Here is a 20,855-nt window from a genome sequence, read left to right as displayed (position 1 = left end):
TCTTGAAATAGAATTGAAATAGAATCTGAAAAAAACCTCTGTTCTAAATCACTTGAAATGTGATCATAAGTTAGAAGTTAGCTGGGGAAAAAATCAGTGAATGATTTTAAACAAAGAGTAGCTGTTGGAGTGAAGTTGCCTTCTTCTTCCTTCTACAATGCAGCTTTGAAGCACAATAAGACTTCACAGAATCACATCATATGCTGAGTTGGTAGGGACCCACAAGGATCATAGAAGTCCAACTCCTGTCCCTGCACAGCACCATCCCAAAGAGTCACATCATGTGTCTGAGAGTATTGTCCAAATGCTTCTTGAACTCTGGCAGGCTTGGTGCTCTGACCACTTTCTTGGGGAGCCTGTTCCAGTGCCCAGCCATCTTCTGGGTGATGAACCTTTTTCTAATATCCAACCTAAACCTCCTCTGACACAACTTCAGGCCATTCCCTTGGGTCCTGTCCCTGGTCACCAAAGAGAAGGGATCAGTGCCTGCCCCCCCTCTTCCCCTTACAAGGAAGTTGTAGACTGCAATGAGGTCTCCCCTCAGTCTCCTCTTCTCCAGGCTGAACAGACCAAGTGACCTCAGTCGCTCCTCATACAGATCCCCCTCAACGCCCTTCACCATCTCTACTGCCCTCCTTTGGATGCTCTCTAACAACTTAATATCTTTCTTATACTGTGATGCCCAAAACTGCACACAATGTTCGAGGTGAGGCTGCACCAGTTTAATCCATACTTGTAACATATCTATGACAAGGCTGTGGAGATCTAAAAAGATACCTTGAGTACAGTTATTTTCTTCCTAGATTTCCTTTTTTTGCAGTTGGAATATTTTTAGACCTGAATTTCACTCCAGTAAATGAAACTCTCATATGCCCAATTTGCCCAAAGGATTGTAAAGAATTTTTTTTTTGTTGTTCCTTCCCACTCTCATAAATTGTTACAAACTAATACAGGAAACAACAATTATGCAGCCTTCAGGGTTCAACTTCTGGAGCTGCACTAGCAAGAGGGAAGTTACTTCACGTTCAGTACATTACAACTTCTGCTCTCATAGCTCAGGGCAAAACTAAAGGTGGCCTTGAGTTTCATTTTAAATGATGTTTTAAGTTGGTGTATTCCAGGGGGAAAAAAGCAAACCATTCTTGCATACGCACAGAGAGGACCTCAAACGTGATCTCAGTTGCTCAAATAAGTGCCATGAAACCTTGGCACAAAGTCTTCCGTTAATAAATCCAGCCTGCTAACTAAGAATGTACTGGCTGGAATGACTGAATCTGAGGTTCAGTTAGGTAAACGCCTGGTGCTAGGGACATGCTCTCAAGTACAATGCCTGGTCTGGAGCCACCGCAATGGAAGGGCCTGAATCTCCTCTAGGTTTTAGGTGGAGATGCCCCCCTGTAGAGATGCCCTCAGTTCCCTGGAGCATCTCAGGTGCCGCTAGATGCCTGCACTCAGGCAAATGCAGTGGACTTTGATCAGGGCCATTGAAAAAGCAGAACTTAATGGTTGTTTCTGCCTCTAGCAGACTCACCGCACAAACTTGGTCAAATAACATTCTGTCTCAGAGCCTCCAGCAAGCTGTCCAGAAATCAGTTTAACATAATTTATGAAACTTTTTCTGAGACTGTTGTAGCACTTAGAAAAAGAAAGCAGTCACACATCTAATACACAGACCAGCTGCTATCATTTAAAAAGTCAACATATGCCAGGAGTTACTGTACAGACTATGTCCTTCTCATCCTGCTTGGACCCCACGCAAAACAAGAGATTGGTCCAGTGACTCCTGAGGTGCTGATGTTGTTGGCTCCTCTTCTCTTTTGTGGTCTTGCATGCATGTATGTACACTTTAATACAGCCTTTGGAAAATTTAGGCTTTAAAAAGTCTGTTGTTCTAGTACAGAAAGAGTTCTTCTTTTGTTTGCCAAAGCATACAAGTAACTCCCCCAACGTTATTTCTGTGCTTTAGCAGGGGAGCATTCATGGAAAGAAAAGTGTGCACAGAGATCCTCTAGCAGCTCGGTAATACGACACAGGAATAAAACAAGCTGTGCTTACATTAGCCCGTAGTCTGGGCTGTGTGGAAAGTGCTATATACAAAAGTGTAAAAACGAAAACCATATGCATGGTTTTACACATTTCTCCAGAACCCCTCAGACAGCACTTACATGCCATGTTATTAAGGCAGAATTGTGCTGTTCTGAAAAAAAGTGAACAGAAAAACACAAGGACAGAAATAACAGAATGAAAGAAAACGGCTTTAACTTCAGTATTAAATAAACCTTTTCTTGACCCTAAAACTAAAGTAATTACCCCAATGAATAAACCTTTTGTACAAGCTCTTCAGATCAAGAGAACGTGCCTGCCTGCAAACAGCACACAGACAGGCAAGTTCAATGCTACCATTCCATGTAAGTACAGATGCAGGCAATGCCTTTCAAAAAGACAAATCTACCTTCATTTTTCTATCACTTTAAAGATGATCAAAATCAGACAAAATCTGGAACATTAAAGATGTTCAGACATCTAACTTCTACTGATATGAATACTTATTGGCATCCAAGCCATCTTTACAAGCATAGATTAATCTCTTTTGTACAGCAACACAAATGAAAATATCTGTCCGCTTGTCTATTTTTCCCACTGAAATAATCACTTGTAATCATAAGATCTATTAAAAGAGGAGTGTACATATAGAAATCAAAATTAAAAAATAAAAGGTTCAAATCTAACATTAAATAAATTATTACTTCTCTGCTTTAAAACTAACCTAGTTTTACACATTGTAATTTTCCACTGCTAGTTTTTACTCGCAGAGCATCAATGAAGAGATACCCTCCATACAGAAAGAGCAGCTGGGAAGGTGTCACAGCCAAGCATCTGACCTTTACAGGCTTCTTATTATCTAATTATCTTTGAGACGTGTCCTTAATTTCCTCTTTATTAGAGATGCCTTACACCTTCAATAGAAAAATCCTGAAATAATAATTTTGCCTGCCATTATGGCTTGGGAAGCAGGATTATTATGTAAGAATTGTTTCAGACATTTGCAGAGAGAAAAAAAGGTCATCACAAATACTATCTAGATTTGAAAAACTAGCCTCACTTCATGTTTCTTGGAAGTGCTGAAGATCTAGCAGCAGCAGGCAGAAAGCTGCAGTTAACATTTAGGGAGCAGTGTGCCATGGGATCATGTACATTGTACATCAACACATTACTGACTGAAGCTGAAAGGGATTTAAGAACCAGAAGGAATTCTTGATCTGTTTGGAGCTGTCTGAAAAGGCAGACAGGGAAATAAACTTCAACACTGGAACATGCTCACCCCCTTGGCTCACTTCACTGGGAAATGAAACTGTTTATTAGTTTAGGAGAAAAATGTGAAAAGACTAAGGGGACATTGATAAAGCTGTTGTTGACTTCCAGGTGCTAAAGTTTTAAGGGCTGTATCACTATCCATCCAAAAACATCATCAGTGTGTTATTGAGAACAGCGAACAAAAAAACTCTAGGTATGGGGAGTAGAAATTAATGTGAAAAGTTTAACCTCCACACAGCCCTCCGTCCACTTCCAGATCCAGGCTCAGCTCATGTTTTCTTTTTATTATGCCCAACAAAGAGAACAAACTAGATTTACACATGGGTTGCATGAAAAAGTGAAATTTCATCAGGCACACTACTGCGCCTGCTTTAAGAGAGGAATTCTTGCAGCTAACAAAGCTCAGGCAGAGGGAATTGACCCCACGTTTCTGTCTCTCCTTTTGATATCCTACCTATCAGACTGGACTGGATTTAGTTAGGATGGAGAGGGCAACCTCCTGTCTTCCTGTTACCCTTCTGCATGGACTAATTCTGTTCTCACAGAGGACTTCACTTCTGTGGCCAGCTGGATGTTTAGTGGAAGACACTTTGCAGTGTTGCAGCATAACCTCAGCCTACTCTGTGGATAAGCGTTAAGTTTTCAATCAAGTAGACCTGTCAACTGAATGTCATTCATGAGATCAAATACACAAGGAAAAAAAACCTAACACAGCCTGGCAGGGACTCATAAATGCCCCTTTTGCTTTCTACCTGAATTGAGTGACTGTATCTTTTCTAAATACTACCTGACTGAGACCTACAAGCTTTGCCACATTCAGAGAAGCTAGGTAAGAGCTGAAAGTAGGAGACAAAGCATCAAAAAGTGGGTGGCAGCAACAAGAGGGTAATCAAAAAAAGCAGTGACCATCTGACAGAATGCCTGTCAAGCAAAGGCTTGTAGTGGGACACACAGAGCTGAAGGCAAAAAACTATTTGCAGAGCATGCAAAGCTCTGCTGTTATTTTGCAGGAGAGAGGCCAATACCATCAAAAATTAAGTAACTTTCCTTCTTGGCACAGTTCTCATATGCTGCTGTGTTTCTTTTTCTGTGCAGAGCAAAAAAAGAGTTGCCAGTGTGAGAAGAAATGGGTTACTAACTAATTATCCACAGAGGGTTACCACAAGGTGGAAGTGCTCTGCAGTCCCTCTCTGAAACATGGGAAGGGCTAAGATGACCATACTTAGTAGGGGAGAACTGAGCACTTCCATGGAGCAAGTGGAGTTTCATTAACAGTTAGAGTTCTGATTCAGCAAAATACTTGCTGAACTTTCAGCCTCTTTAGCCTAAGGAGAAGTTCAGAAAAGGATAGCTGGGACATTAAAACCACTTTTTCTCATTCAGAATCTAATAGTACATGGAGGACTTGGAAGTTGACTAACTGAGGCATTAAGGAGCTAAAAGAAAAGTGCAAGCCAGAACAGATCACACCCCATGTTATTCTACACAGTATCCCAACTCCTCAATATTTACATGAAAACAATTTAGGCTTTTCCAGACATTAGCAAAGCAAGTGTAAATAATGTGAATGGCTTTCAGACTCTAAGTGGATCACACTTTTGCATCTATCTAAAGTGGAAGTTGCTAGAGTTTAAGTTAGCCTACACATAGGCAGCAAAAGTAAGGGAAGCAAATTAGTTACTCAGGCTCTTCCTTTTCCCTTTGCTAAGAACAAGCTAAACACAAAGGCATTTTCACACTGAGCTAAGGAAGAGTCATCCTGGTCACCTCTCACACAAGGAGGGTTCCCAGTCCCATGCTTGTCTCCGTGACCTCCAATTTCTCCTCTCTAAGCTCAGTCCTACTGTGAAGTGTTCCTCTGCTGGTACCCTTCTTGCTTGAACTGCTGTCCTAGGGACTGCATGGGGGTGGGTTACATTTTAAGCTACTGCAGGAAGGGCACCTGCCTTTTGATGTATATTGCCAAGTGCTGTATGCGCTGGCAACCCCTTACAAACAACAAGGGAGCTCGTCTTGCACTTTGATGGAGGAAACTACTTACAGTAGGTTTTTTTATGGATAGTAGAGGGGGCAGGGGGAACAGTCCTTTTCTTAAACATCGTCTCTTGCAGAAGATAGAAGTGAGATAAAACCTTGCATCCTGTCACAGGCATTCTACATGTGTTTCCTGTTGCTTGCTGGGTGACATGCTGGTAAGCAGTGATGCTCTCCTCTCACAGACAGCTGACTTTGCTTTTCCTTTTGATTTCTCAGTGGCCCTGCACAGCCAAGCTTGCCTGAACTCAGCAGTAACAGCTGCTGGAAGGCACTTTCTCTCTGACTCCATAGATGCTGTTTTCAGGCTCTCAGATGTTTCTTGCTTCTACCAAGCAGATTTTTGGCCAAAATCTCTGTCTCAGATGTGCTGATTCCAGCTGATTCCTCAGCCTACTATTTTGTTCCACTTAGACAAGATTGCTCTGAATAAATTACCACTATCAGGCAGAGGTGAATCCACAAGGTGCTTCTCAAAGAAGTGTTCCTATTAGAAATTTCAGAAAGTGCCACCAATGTCATTTACAAAAAGGTTAATTTGTTATTGAGAGACCTTGATTGTCCATTCCTTTATAATTTCTTGCACTGTAATTCAAAAGAATGGGATATAAAAATGCTATTAAAAGCTGAAAACTTTCCCAGAATAATCTTTTTCCCTCCACCTGAATTGTCTGTATTATGCAAAAGTATAAGCTCTGACAGGCATTAGGAGGCTCTATTCTCCCCAGGTTTACATTCAGTGGCATGTAACAGGCACATATTTTGACACCACCTAACTCTTTTGTGATGACGATTCCACACCCTTTTGGAAAACAGACTCTCCTGCCCTCAAAATCTGTGCTAATGTTCCTGAGTGGATTTAGTTACAGTTATATTGGATTTCGAAGCTGTGTGATGGACAGTCTCACAATTTATGAAATTAACTGTGTGCTATCAAACTGGAAATACAGATGCTTTTTTCCAATTTTTTCTCCAGTTTTCACTGGAATAATGGAGGCCAAATCATTCCAGAAAAGGACTGCACAGTAATTGCAGTTGACAATGTCATACAGAGCCTGCAATGATTTTAGTGGCGCTGAAAACTTCAGTCTGTTGGAACATAGCAGATAGACTTAGAAAATCAACACCCTTTCCATCCAACATGTTTACTGCTCAAGTAAAAGTTATGGTCATTTATTTAGGTGAGTCCTCACACACTGGATGTTTGCCTGAAGGAATGACTGCACAGTTTGGCTTTATGAGCTTATCGTTATGATAACCATTTTCAATTTTGTGCTTTCTACTATTATCTATGATTATTAATTAATGTTTCATGCATTTTCCCAGCAGTTCTATCACCCTCACAGCATCTGCTGTGAAATTCTAGTTTCCTCAGTTTTGTACAGTGAGCAGCTGAAGCATGAGCCTAGGCAAGGGCAGAATTAGCACATCAATCACAATTCAGGAGTTTCAGACTGCTGGTCCTCTTCTCAGATCACTGGATCCTACTTCTTTCTGCATCACAGCTATACTTTTCAAACTCACTCTTACTGTAAGCCCTGTGTCAGTGGAATAATAAAGGGAGATTTTTCTAGGTGCTCTTGCCACAGAAATCAAATTAAATGGTAGCTTGCCTCTGACAGTCAACACAACTTTTCTGAAGGTTCCTCACCCCACACAGATAGATCTAAGGCTCCATCACGTGTAACTTGATTTATTTGTTTGGTGTTGCAACTTTACACATTGGTTCATAAGAACTGTAATGTTGCTTTATCCTCTTTACTCTGGCAGTGAAAAAAAAAATTATAACACTACAGTGCCACAGTGTTTATATACTTACAATTTAGCAATCATGTCTTGCCAGACCTCATGAATGCACTAGAAAGGTTCTGAAGCATTACAGTTTATTTACACAAAACACTGACTAGATGTTTTCTTTTAAAACAAGCTGTTGAAATCTAGACTAAGAAGAAAGGTCCCAACCTGTTAAGGCTATTACTCTTTCTTTTACCGTACTTACACAAATGCCGCACTTTTCTGGACAAATTCCAGCTAAGAAATCACATCTTCCTACCTAAAATTTTTACTTAAGTGAGTTTCAAAATGCATAGCTTGTACCTAAACAGTTTTTTCTACACTATAGCTTTGTGTTGATATACAGCTGCCAGTGGGTAAAGTGATCCCTAACCAATGCTCTCTCTTATATAGCAAAAAAAAAAACTTCCTTGTACTGAAATACAGAATGATTGGAGGTCAGCAGGGGATATATAGAATATATCATGGAGTCTGTATCATGGACTGTTCTCCTTATCATGTGGTCATGAAGGTACAGCAGAGCACAAACAAACAGAAATAGGATTGCCTTAAAGACATCTGACATGCTTTTCACCCACACCATCCTCTTGCTGTTCAAAGGCAAATTAAGAATGTTTTCTCTCTTTTCTTCTTTTTTTCCCCCCTACTTTAGTGCAATGAGGCCAAGAGAAAAGTGTGGCTAGAACTCATAAGCATCAGTTTGAAAACAAGAACAAGTAGTAACTGTGCTTTAAAAGTGTTTTCTGCTGTGAGAGCCTTACTGATTTTTTTTCTGTGACGGGAAATTTTGAACTGAAGAAATTCTCAGACAAGGAAAAAAAGCTGCCTTCAGAATACCTGAAGGTTCGGTGGTTGATGTAAGTAAAAAAATCAAACTGCTAAAGTAAACTAAATGAAAGTAAATCCACATTCTATAGAGGAACACCTCAATTTCATAAGCTAACATACAACTATTTCTAGCGTTGCTCAACTGTGAACAGGACTAAACATTGCATTTCCAAGTTTTAAATTTAACACAAAGTATTATAGCAGTTTCCACTTCTGCATTAGATAAACCCTAGTGCTAAAATGGAATACTGGGATCTTAATGACTTTGTTTTAATAAGACCTAAACTTTTAATTAACCTGCAAAGACAAATTACAGCCCATAGCTCTTAGGTAACTACTGGAGACAGCTGAGACTCAACACCAATGCCTCTTTGGGGAGAGGAATTAATGGCAGTTTTGGAATGAGTCTGCTTTTTTCCGCAAAGAAAAAAAGTCCATTAAACAATCACTGTGGCTAGAAGAAAGCTGAGTGCTAGTTTTATGGAGTAATCTTTAAATTACAACCAAATGAATTGAGTTACATGAACAGCTTCAACAGGTCAATTAAATTTAAAATTAAGTATTATTGAATCAGAAACAGATTCTGATATTTACAAGATGGAAGAAGAATACTCAGTGTGCTGACAGGAACTCACTGGCAGTATTCTTTCCTCCTTGGATGACAACAAATCCGTGCCTGTGTGCTGAACTGGCAGGGCATTTTACTGCCAGAGAAGTCAACAGACCTCTTTAGTTAATTTGTTCTTCTTAAGCAATCTCAGCTTCATTCTGTTAGCAGGAATAAACAGAGATTCCTGTTATTGTGATTGCTCCTACCAAGCCTTGTAGTGCTTTTCATTGGAGTTTTAACCCCAGCGCTCTGCCTGAACTCCAGCTTGAGTAATTTTGACTGTGTTCAAGAGCAAGACTGTCACACAAAACTGTGGCATAGTGCTGCTGCCTGTTCTTCAATTATTCCTACAACTCTGCTCCAGAAAGACAAAAAACCCCAATGAAACAAACAAAAAATCAAACAAACAAAACCAACAAAAACCAACTAAATAAAAGGAAGATCAAAGTAAGAAAATAAAACAGGGATTTTCCAGCTTGCAGACCATTTTTGGCAGGATCTCGTTATGGTTATAGTTACTTAAGAGGCCTACAAAATGCTTACACAACATTTAGGGCCTAAGAGCATTTAGCTTGTTGCTAAATACAATCCCCTTCAAGCATTCTCTCCAAAACCACATAAAGCCATCATGCAATTTGAGTATGTGCGTTAATACCTGGCCTCAAGGCATATTTAGGAATAATAGAGGAAATCCTTACCAATAGCAGTGGTAAGAAAAGAAACCACTTCCGATTCCTTGCCATCATTGTAGAAGGCTAAATGCCATATTCCTGAATCTAAATACTGGATAAATCCCGTCTCGTGGCTGGATAAGGGCACAAAAGCTCTGTGTTGCCGCTGAGGTCCTTCCAAGCTCCTCGCCTCCTGTGTCAGTAGACGTCTTCCATCGAGGAGCTCGACAAAGTCAAACTGAAACACAAGAAGGAGTGATGTTTCTGTATCAGGCTTCCTCAAGCTTAGTCTCTTATTCTGGGTCTACAGAAGCATCATAAACAGGATTTTCCCTAGTAACTCAAGTATGTTCCTGGACTATCCGCAAGTAACCATTTTTGAAATAGCTAGTATATGAATGTATTTTTTCTGTAATTACGTGAATCAAGAAATCATCTTTATTTAAAATGTGACATAAGGCATATTGGTCCTACTGAGGTGTTCTCATTTTGTAGAAATACAGGTAGGGAAACATGAGACCATGCCTTAAGTGCACTGTATGACACTAAGAAGCTTATTTGTTGTCTTCTTTGTGCCTTGCCTAATATGAAATAAGACAGAAAAATAAACCTAGCCTAACTGGGTTGTTTGCCAGAATTGCTATGGGTCATGAAGGAAAAAATAAGAAGTATTTTAAAGTAAATTCTGGTAGAAGTTTTGCAGAAGTATTTTGCTTAGCCAACAAGGGTTTTATCTTAATGCAATAGCAAAAGTGGTTGAAAGATCAGGGAAAATGAAGATGTAAAAGCGACAAATGATGTAGAAAAGTCCCATTTAAGGAGTGGCTCTTGGAATTTTCCTCAAAAGGACATATTTCTTTTTTGCCAGGGTAACTTCAGCTGCACAATTGCTTTGCTTTTGCTACTAGTATTAAAACTACCTTTGGTTCCCTATTTAAATAATTTTCCACTGATTTTCTGCAATAATTGTTGTTTGTCTGGTATTATATTAATGAGATGAGGCAGACAAGCCTAGCAGACATCACAAATGTTAAATGAATCTTATCTAATCTGACTTTTATCATGTGTTTAGATGACCAGGACACCTCGCAAGCAGAATCCGGTAGTTGAGGCAATACTCAGCTTTTCTATTCCCTGACTTCACTTGGTTTTACCTCTCTCATTCAGATGGTTAACTAAGGTTGCAATTTTTGTCAGGAGGAAGGAAAACAGGCAGAAAGAAACACCACCACTTCTTTCTGAAACAGTAAATGTAGCTGCACTGAATGGTTGCTGAGTGTGGGCTGAGTGCGGTAACAATATTCAGGCTGCTTATCCCTTTTCACTTTACTGTAGCAAAATTTGGATGCTTGTTATATTATTAAGTCGTCTGTATGGTCTTCAAAGTCAACCAAGATAAGGACTTGATGACATGTTGTTTCCTATGCAGGAAAAGTAAGAAGTTTAAAAAACTTAAACTTCTGAAGTTAAAAAGGTTATTAAGTTTAAAAAAAAGGGTTTATTTCCAAAAACATTTTGAGAAATAAGCTATATATGACATAGCTTGCATATGAAATGGAAAATTTGTCCCTAGTCTATTCTACTTATGTATTTTTAAATATTCATTTTACAGGAAATTAGTTTTGAGCCTTGCTTTAATTTTTTTTTTTTTTGCTATATTTCAGTACATCTCAAATTTGGTGCTGAAGTATCTTTTTGCGAATGTAAAAGCTGGCACACCTGCAAAGGTCATTCCTTTTGAGTGTCTATCCAAGTTAGCTTTGCCAGAGACAGAGTTTCTGTTTTGAAAAAAATACAATGTAAATATAAATTATAAAAATATACAATATAAAATCTAAAAATATAATGTAAGTATAAATTCTAAACACATGTACTTAAAAATGTACATTTCTGTTTTGGAAAAAGGGCCAACCATGTACGGGGGTGCATCAGGTAAAGCATCTCCAGCTGGTTGAGGGAGGGGATTGTCCCGCTCTGTTCTGCACTGAACATTGTGTGCAGTTTTGGGCACCACAATACAAGAAAGGCATTAAGCCATTAGAGAGAGTCCAAAGGAGGCCAATGAAGATGGTGAAGGGCCTTGAGAAGAAGCTGTATGAGGAGTTGCTGAGGTCCCTTGGTCTGTTCAGCCTGGAGAAGAGGAGACTGAGGGGAGACCTCGCTGTGGTCTTCAATATCATCACGTGAAGAGGAGGGGATGGTACAGATCTCTTCATTCCCATGGCCAATGCAGGACTCAATGAAACAGCATGAAGGTGACCCAGGGGAGGTTTAAATTAGATATCAGGAAAAGGTTGTTCACCCAGAGTGTGGTTTAGCACTGGAACAGGCTCTCCAGGGAAGTGGTCAGAGCACCAAGCCTGCCAGAGTTCAAGAAGCGTTTGGACAATGCTCTCAGGCACATGATGTGACTCTTGGAGCTGTCCCTGCGCAGGATCAGGTGCTGGACTTGATGATCCTGATGAGTCCCAACTCAGGATATTCTATGATTCTATGATCCTATGAAAATAATAGAATTATTTGAGAGGATAGTGGTGAGAGGTTGGTTTGAATTACACTTTGTGAGCCAGGTACACGTAGCCACTCTGAGCACGAGCTATTGCCTAGGATGATGCCTCGTCAGATTTTAGTGTGAACATGACTGACACAGCTGAGCAGCACAGGACATCATAATGGTATTTGGGTGGTGGGAACATCTCAATGGAGCTGAGTTTGACTAAGGAACACATTGGCCAGGTGAACTGAAGAAGTTAAAACCAGTAAGAGAAAAACCTACTTATTTCCATTTTCATTTTTGAGCCTCATGGAACAGCTTGACCAGATTTTTAAGAGGTAACTGCAGAAACCATAGGTAAAGTTCACCTCACCAAGTGCTGACATTTCCATGGCAGCCCGAATTAATTTTCTAGAACCACTGGATTGCAGGCAAAGAAAGAGACACTTCCAGGACACAATCTGCTTCATCCTAAAGTGGACATCTAAGAAATGTCCCCTGGATTGTGCTTACAAGCATCCATTTTGTGCTATATACTAGATGTAGATACTTAAAGCTTAGTGAAATGAAAACAATTTCAAGGTACTCGGGTACGGTGAGCTCCTGTTGTTCCAGTCCAATCTGGGTTATGCTTACTTGGGCTTCCTGCCAAACGCAAAAGTTTATTTTTATAAATATTTGCAAGATGCTGCTGCAGATGTTAGTGACTTTGCCAAGTTACTAGTTACTAGTTGTAAATATTAATTGAGCCACAAATGGATTGTGCTTTATTGCATTTTAATACATTAAAAGATTTTTAATAGGCAATTAGTTACTGCCAGCATGGAAATCACAGATAAAACACCACGTTAATCAATTAAAACTGTACAAATGGAAAAATGCTCTCCACAAGCTGTGATGGCCAATCCCTAAAATTTATGATTTATTAAAATTTGGCCTAGGTTAAAATGAGTTTTACAAAAGGATTTGATCTAGGAAGATTAAATCTAATGCAGCATAACAAAATTGTGTAACTTTTATTATGATTTGTTGAGAAAAATGAGAAGAAATATCTTTAGTTAACAGTGAACTCTTTTGGCCTTCTGCATGATCTATTTCTAAGACTAAAGAAAGTTGGAGCTTGCTTTTTCTTCCTACTTATTAGTGACAACAGTTGCTGGCAACCTCAAAGAGAACACATCATCACAGCCAGAGAAAGTTTCCCAAAGAGAATTTGGAATAGGTTTGTTATTTTAGCATGGATAAATATGACTTCAAACATTGTATTAGGTTTGCATGGCCAGATTTTGGTAGTGAGGGGGCTACAAGGGTGGCTTCTTTGAAAAGCTGCTAGGAGCTTCCCCTCTTCTCTCCAAGGCAGAGCCAATTCCAGTTGGCTCCAAGACAGATCTGCCAATGGGTAAGTGTGAGCCCATGAGTGATGGTAACAATTGTCACCTCTGTGATAACATATTTAGGAAGGAAAAAAAAATACTGCTGTAACCGCCATTCTCCATTTCCCAGTGCTGCTGGGTGGGAGGAGGCAGAGAATTGGGAATAAAGTTAAATGCAGGAAGAAGGGAGGGGTGGGGGGAAGGTGTTTTTAAGATCTTTTTTACTTCTCAATTATCCTACTCTGATTTTGATTAGTAATAAATTTAATTAAATTCCCCAAGTCAAGTCTGTTTTGCCTGTGATGGTAACTGGTGAGTGATGTCTCCCTCTCCTTATCTCAACTCATGAGCTTTTCATGGTATTTTTCTCTCCCCTGCCCAGTTGTGGAGGGGAGTGACAGAGTAGCTCTGGTGGGCATCTGACATTCATCCAGGGTCAAACAGCCACAAATATTTTATGAAATTCAGGAATATATTCTAGGGCTTTACAGTTTTAGGATCAATTCAAAGATCCTGAAACAGCATAAACTATGCTAGGGCTCATAAAACAGAAGAAGAATTATCTAAACAGAAGACATATCTTATTATGTAACACTGAAAAAAACCCCTGATAATCAGCTGGAGCTTTAGTACTGCCATCAAATAGGCTTGGGGAAAAATAATTGACCCTTTATTAAATTCTTCTAGTGCAGACTGTACTACTCTGTACTGTACACTGCTCTAAGCACACATTTTGCAAAAGTTTTGTTTATGAAATTCCTTGAAAAATTTTAAAATATATAACTCATTGGTTAGATTTATGGAGTGCAGCAGATACTTTGGATTATGCAAAAGAAAAGAAGAGCTTTGTGTAATATGTATTAAATACGAGAGACAACTTTAATATTTCAATGGAGAAAGCAGGTTACCTATTTAATGACTCCTCTGATTAATAAACTGTGGTGAGATTAAACATCATATAAAAGTATATAGAAGGAAAACAATGCTTTAATTAACAGCAGGTTTATAAAATAATTAATCTAGGAAAAATTATAATTAACAAACTAAATTAAATATTAACAAGTAATAAATCAATATTGATTCAATAATCTGGAGCTTCATAAAATTATTTCTTCAGAACAGGGTGTGTTTTGTGATCTGTTTCTATTAGTGTACCATGGTTTTTATTGTTTGGAGAAAAATGCCTGCCTGGTCATTTTTGGTCTAGATGATGAATTTTTCTATATACTTGGCAGCTCTCAATGAGTGGTTACACAAATAGGAGCACTTTTAAGGATTCTGAGCAAGTGTATTGCCTTTTCCAGCATGTAATATTGACAAACATGGGCCACATCCCACATTCAACACTTCATTCTCAGCTGAGGCTTCAACTGATACACAACCAGGCTGATTTAAATGGAAAAGGTCCTGACACTGAGAAATCACTGAGAATATCCCAGCAAAAATCATGTTGCAGAAAGACCAGCAGTGATGGTGAAGTTGGTGCAGGCTTGTTAATTTCTTAAAACATTTCTGTGGTTGGGTATAGTGAATCATAGAACAACCTGAGTTGGAAGGAAGGGACCCACAGTGATCACTGGGTCCAACTCCTGGCCCTGCACAGGGCAGCACCAAGAATACACCATGTGCCTGAGAACACTGGCCAAACACTTCTTGAACTCTGGCAGGTTTGGTGCCGTGATCACTTACCTGGAGAGCCTGTTCCAGTGCCCAACTACCCTTTGGGTGAAGAACCTTTTCCTAAAATCCAGTCTAAACCTTCCTTGACACAGCTTCATGTGCCCTGCTATACGTGAAGATTTGAAGTTTGTCCTAGTTAGAACAGCTGGGACCAGTTCATCACTGGATGGGTGTAACCCAAAACTGTGTATTCTATAGCCTTCCATGCCATTTCCCAGAAACTGTTATCAATAGACCATTTACACCCTCTGCTCAGAGCAGCCTGACTCCGCAGGCTATAAACTAGGTGTTAAGAGGCCTGCGAGATAGGAGGGTGCCTCCTGTCCTCACACCCATTGTGGAACTCCCTGCCCTGAGGGAAGTACTGGGCATTCCTGCCTGAACTGGAGAATATATAATCTTGGAGTCTTGGAACTTTTTTAACCACTCGTGGGATCCAGAGGAAGACTGCAGACCACCACTCTCAACCAGACTGCAGACCACCACCCTCGACTGGACTGCAATCACCACTCTTGACCAGACTGCAACAGGACTCTCACCAACAGGTTTTCCCCTCTCCTTTTACTTTGGACTCAAGGGGCCCAACAAACACCATTCTGTTCATGCCCCAGGGTGCTGGGTTATACATTTGGGTTTTGTGGGTTAAAACCAATTGTTTGTCAGTATAATCGTACTTATTGTATTATTTTATTAAATTGTTACTCTGATTTATAATCTCTCTTTTGAGTTGGGTTCATTTCCCCTGCTGGTTTACCTTTAAGCCAGCACAAAGTTCAATAAACCTGAGGGTTAGGTGTTAAGCTTTACATTTGTTATCAGAACCACTGAAACTGTTCATGTAATAACTCCTGTTCCATAACAAAATTTAGGATTGATGATAATAAACAAATAAAATCAACACAGACTTCTCACCTACAGTTAGTATTATGCGATCGTGACTTGAGTTTTTATTAAAATAACACAGCAGTTTTTAAGTTTGAATCTCTCCGTGAAAAGAGACTGATTAAAAATGGGTAATAACAGCATTACTTTGGCATTGAATTTATGACGTGCTGATCCTACCGAAATATTTTAATTCTGCAGAAAAGTAGGCAGAGAAAGTGTAGATTTATGACACCTCTTTGACATAAATACATTGGAGGTGTGCTAATATGAAGAAAATACTGTATTACCCAAAGAGATCGTAATAAACATATTTGTTTGTTCAAAAAGAAAGTAAAGACAGGGTATTTCTATAAATCTCAAATATTTTTAGCTAATAGTGGAGGGTAAGGGTAAGATACATTAATATAAACCTGCTAATTCTTTGATAACTTGCTGATGCAAGTGGGAGAAAGATACTTTGCATTGCCAATGTGTTATGCCTCAATGTATTAATCAATCTGGTTAAGAGCAGCTTAGAAACTGAAATGGAAAGTAGAGAAAATAATGTATAAAATCCTTACTTAAGGGAATAGTTCTTCATAGCTTTCCCCAGAAAGTGATTTCTTGATGTGGTTTTTTGTCAAGGTGTGTTAAGAAAACCATCTGCTTTCATTTCAGTCTCATAGAATAATAACTGTATTTGATTTCTGCCTGAGTTGGTGGCTTTCTGTAAAGTTGATTTTCTTTGCTTGTACACTAATTACTTGTCCCTGACCAATATCAGCCTAAGCTGACAGTCAACATACATAATGTGAAGGGTAGGCTCCAGGAGTTTCACCATCGAAGACAAAAGTGAACTTTGCTCCCCTGAGACTTACCAACCTTGCTGCTCTTACCTTGAGAGGGGAAAGGCAGTGGCTGAAAGAGAGACAGATCTGAGATACATGAAACTGCTTATGAGGAAATTCTTTCAGATGTGGTTTGAGTGTGGCTGCCTTTGTGCAAAGCACTGGATGAAGAAGGTGGTATCCCATGTACTTGGAGCAACCACCTGGTAACCCTCAGTGACTACCAGCACCAGAACACCCTTCTCCTCTGAAAGCTTGCTGCCGTAGGCAAATGCCTGCTTTGCCTCTGCCTACAGCCCACCAGATTAATGCATTTAAATTTTGCCACTGTCACTTGATTCTCTTTCTCTGAATAAAGGATCTTTGACATCTTGCAAGCATGCAACAAATTCTTGAAAGAAATAGATGAAATAAAACTATACACCATAAAAATGTACAATTTAAGACAATTATTACTTAATTGAAATAAGATCCCGTTACCTGTGTGTGTGATGGTGGGAGTCCTTTTCTGCCATAGATGCCAACCAGAGCAGCCTTTCCTAAAGACACATTGAATTTCAGATGCACTGGGTGGTCGATGAACACCTGAGATCTCCAAAAAATACCAGGAGGGATCTTCTGTGTGGCTCGTCTGCCTACATCAATCTCTCCGGAGTCTATAAAACTGTCGTCTGGAAAGAAACTACTGGGCTTTCCTGCCAAAACACAGGAACAAAATTCTTGAATTAGTCTTATATCCTGAAAGTAATTCAATCATACTGGTATCTCTGACACTGATCTTGAGAAACAGCCTATTAGTGTCCTGAAATCTTCTGAGAACTTTGTCTAGCCAATCCATATGATTATGGGAGGAAAACTGGCAGGATTATTTCTGGCTTCAGTAACTGTTTTGTTTGAAAACATGAACATGGGAAGAGCAACCTGGAGAAAAATGGCCTTTTGTTTAAATTGTAACATCAGAGTGTGCTATTACATTCCAAAGATAAGAATAAATCATCTGATATTATATCCTAAATAAATATAACTTCAGAAACGGAGAAGTCACCATTAAATTACAAAAAAGAAGTGCAGTAAGTGTGAGATAGACATGTCACAGAGTGGAATGGTGGTGTGGAGAACAGCAGCATGAATGATGTCTGAGTGGGGAAAGGAAAATGTTTCTCTATTAAATTAATTCTTGACAGTGGTAACAGTATTTGAAGCTTGTTGAACAGTGCACAAAAAGATAAATAAAAAAAGGACTGAGAAAAAACAAAGGAAATTGTACCCTGCACTTGAGTAATATCTGTTAAGAAACGTGAAAGGTTTTAATTGGGTTTCAATATAATCTGCAAAGTGCACTATGATTATCCATTTTCTTTCAGAAGACAAATGAAGACATCTGTTTCTCAAATGGACCACCAGGTTGGAGAGCCTGGGTATTCAAATGGAATCAGTATGTGCTGTAATGTCCAAGGGAGTCAGCAGGGAGCTTGGCACACCTAAAAAACACACCTGAGAAATTCTAGGTTAGAAATTCATAGACTCACAGCTTTCAAAACAGGTGGCTGCTTTGAAAAATCTGGACCCAAAGGAAGACCAAGGAACATGGGGCAGAATGAAAAATCAAATGCCAGAATGATGCCTTTTCAGACTGTGCCATAGCCAGTGGCCACAGATTTAACTGCAGGGCATAAGGACAATGAAGAAGGCAACTGCTTAGCAAACAGCCTTTATTAAGGACACTTCTAGTTGAAAAGTATGCAGTAGCATCACCTGAAAGATTTCAGCTTTAGTAAGGAGAGCAATATGTCACTAAGAACTAATTATTAATTTTGGAAATTCAAATAAGTTTGTTTTCTCATCTTCATGCCATTACAGCACACTACTCTGTGTTTCACAGCTCAAACAAGTCTAACAAAATGAGAAAGAAACTTCCAGGTGGTTACAGTCTTTTGTAGGAAAATCAAATTGTGAATTTTTTTCTTCCAGAGTCCATATTTGAGAAATGGGAAACAAAAATATCTTTTCCCATCTATCAAGAATTCATATGAAACAGTCTCAGAATTTACTTGCCATGTTGAAAAAGGTGATTGATAGAACATGTCATTTTAGTGTTTCAAATGACAATATTTCATTTAATGTTATACAACATTAATTGCAATATTTCATTAAAGTTCTCCACAAACCATCCCAACATAAACTTTCCAGGAGAAACAGATGTAAATTGTTAGCTGTCTCTGAAAACCAATATAGAAGTTACATGCATATTAACTATTAAGGATGGAGTTGTTTTGTTTTGTTTTGTTTACTTATCAAAACTTAGCAGAACTTGTGGTTCCAATAATACTAACCACTGATTTAAAGTCAGCAACTGCTTAAATACATTGCTGGAGCAGGACTTGATGGCATGTTTCATTTCTCTGCTATCTTGTGGCAAAAGTTTTATGCATACCAGCACAAAAGGTGTATATGCAAAGGCTGTATACATGTGCACAGAAAAAAAAAGCTACTGTTAATTTTACAAGATCCTCATTTATCTTTGCTCATCAGTTTCTAATAAATACGGGGGGGAAATCTGCTGACCTTTTACTCTTTTTTAGTCGAAGTGTATATTGATGGAGATAATCAGAAGCAGCTTAGGTAAATGGGCATTCCTTCTGAATCATTCTGTGATGATAGACTACAATTGCACAATGAAAATCAGCTTGATTCTGAAGGGACTTACTTTATCAATTGGATTGATAGTATTTATTTGGCATACTAAAAATTACTTGTCACACTGTCAGGATTAAAGGAAACAGTTCCCATGTCTTCATGCAAAGTTTCTTATTGCATTATTGTAGGACGAAAAGGTAGAGGATTCTATTAAAGAAGAGCTAAAGACATCACATGTTTTGGCTCAAATGAAGTATATAATTTTTCTGATTACTACTGACCTGTTTTATAGACTCTCAGAAATTCAGATGAAAACTTGAAGTATTTTATATGCCTCCTGAATGTTCATTAATAAAGACTGTACATCAGAGTGAATAAGTGAAGGTGAGAATTTAATATGACAGATGTTACTATGCAAGTGAGAGGCTGGACAAAATGAACACAGGATGTATTCTGTACAGAGAGCAGTGCTTGGTCATGAAAATAAAAATGCTTCTGTGATTGCAAAAGGCAGTCTTACAGAAATAATTTTTTGTACACACAATTACAAAGTTTATGTCTCCTCTTGGTGGACAGTTGTATGTCTGAGAAGCTGATATCCTAAGAGCTGTTGTATCATGTTGCCAGCGGTGATGTCAAAAGAGTGGCTCTCTTCACCAGTCTGAACTCAGTCCCTGAAATCCATTCCTATTTCATCAGTTTTAGCCTACAGTAAGATCAGGCTCTGTGGACTGGATACTTTATAAAGTAAAATAAAAAACCCATTTCAGCTTCTAATCAGAAATTGGCTTTTAATCAGAATATCTGACTCCTTAAAATTAACTTCAGGTCTGAATTCTTAATTGAGCTGTCAATTACTTTGCTTTTTCTACACGTTACCTTCAACTTTTTAGTTGCTGTAGCAACTGTTCCTAATTACATTGGATATCAAAATGAACTATTTCATTTCAGACCTTGCTGAATCTGTATTTTTGACAGGAAGGTACCCTGACCCATCAAAACACTTAAGAACACACATTTCTCTGACTTCAATCACAGTTAGTTACATGCTTAAATGTAAGCATGTGGTTAAGTGCTTTGGTAAACAGGGTTGAGCTTAAACACAGGTAAATGCTGTGCTAGAGCACAGACACAGATAAGAAAGAATGACTGTTACTGAGAGTTGGCAAGACATTGGTAATGATTCATTCAGATCAGCTCTAAGGATGTTCTAACACATTGCAGCCTATTTCATTCTGATCCGGAAGACTTTCAAATACATTTCAATTCTTTTAAAAATAAATTTCAATCACATACATTATGGTTTAGAATAGAAGCCATGCAACTCTGCTAGTCCAGAATTAGTTACACAGCCACCTAATGAGGAGAGAGCCGCATTTTAAGGCTGGACAGTGTCACTCCTGCAACAAAGATGTTGTCCTGATGTGTTTTTTAGTCAGGACAAGATATTTTCCGCTAAAGCCTACATATTTCCTAATATCTATATGAAGTACTAATTTGAGGGGTTTTCTATTGACGTAACTAGGCTATTTCCCAGTATTCTATTTAAACAGAGCAGCAACCAAAACTTCTATTCATGTTACTGCAAACATGCCTGAAAATAAAATCAAGTGGAGGTCTTTCACTTGGAAGGCACTTTTGGATACATCCATTTATTTTCACTTTGACTTCTAAAAGGAAATGGACAGATCAAGGCTAGATGATTCA

The 20,855-nt window shown here is 38.8% G+C and overlaps 1 protein-coding gene across 10 annotated transcripts in view; it reads right to left on the bottom strand.

The window, feature by feature from the left end:
* TENM4 (teneurin transmembrane protein 4) overlaps positions 1–20,855 on the bottom strand; it is a 603,970-nt gene that overhangs the window by 168,361 nt on the left and 414,754 nt on the right. For all 10 annotated transcript variants that reach the window (XM_027677557.1, XM_027677560.1, XM_027677561.1 and 7 more), the window contains 2 exons: positions 16,992–17,206; positions 9,280–9,490 (listed from right to left, as the gene is read on the bottom strand). In XM_027677557.1, coding sequence (XP_027533358.1) covers positions 9,280–9,490; positions 16,992–17,206 — 426 coding nt within the window. The remainder of the gene's footprint in view (positions 1–9,279; positions 9,491–16,991; positions 17,207–20,855) is intronic.

This window comes from Neopelma chrysocephalum, unplaced genomic scaffold, assembly GCF_003984885.1.
Source record: "Neopelma chrysocephalum unplaced genomic scaffold, ASM398488v2 Primary Assembly neopelma1_43, whole genome shotgun sequence".
Taxonomy (NCBI): domain Eukaryota; kingdom Metazoa; phylum Chordata; class Aves; order Passeriformes; family Pipridae; genus Neopelma; species Neopelma chrysocephalum.
Note: the sequence above shows the minus strand (reverse complement) of the source record. Positions and strands in the feature narration are given on the sequence as shown.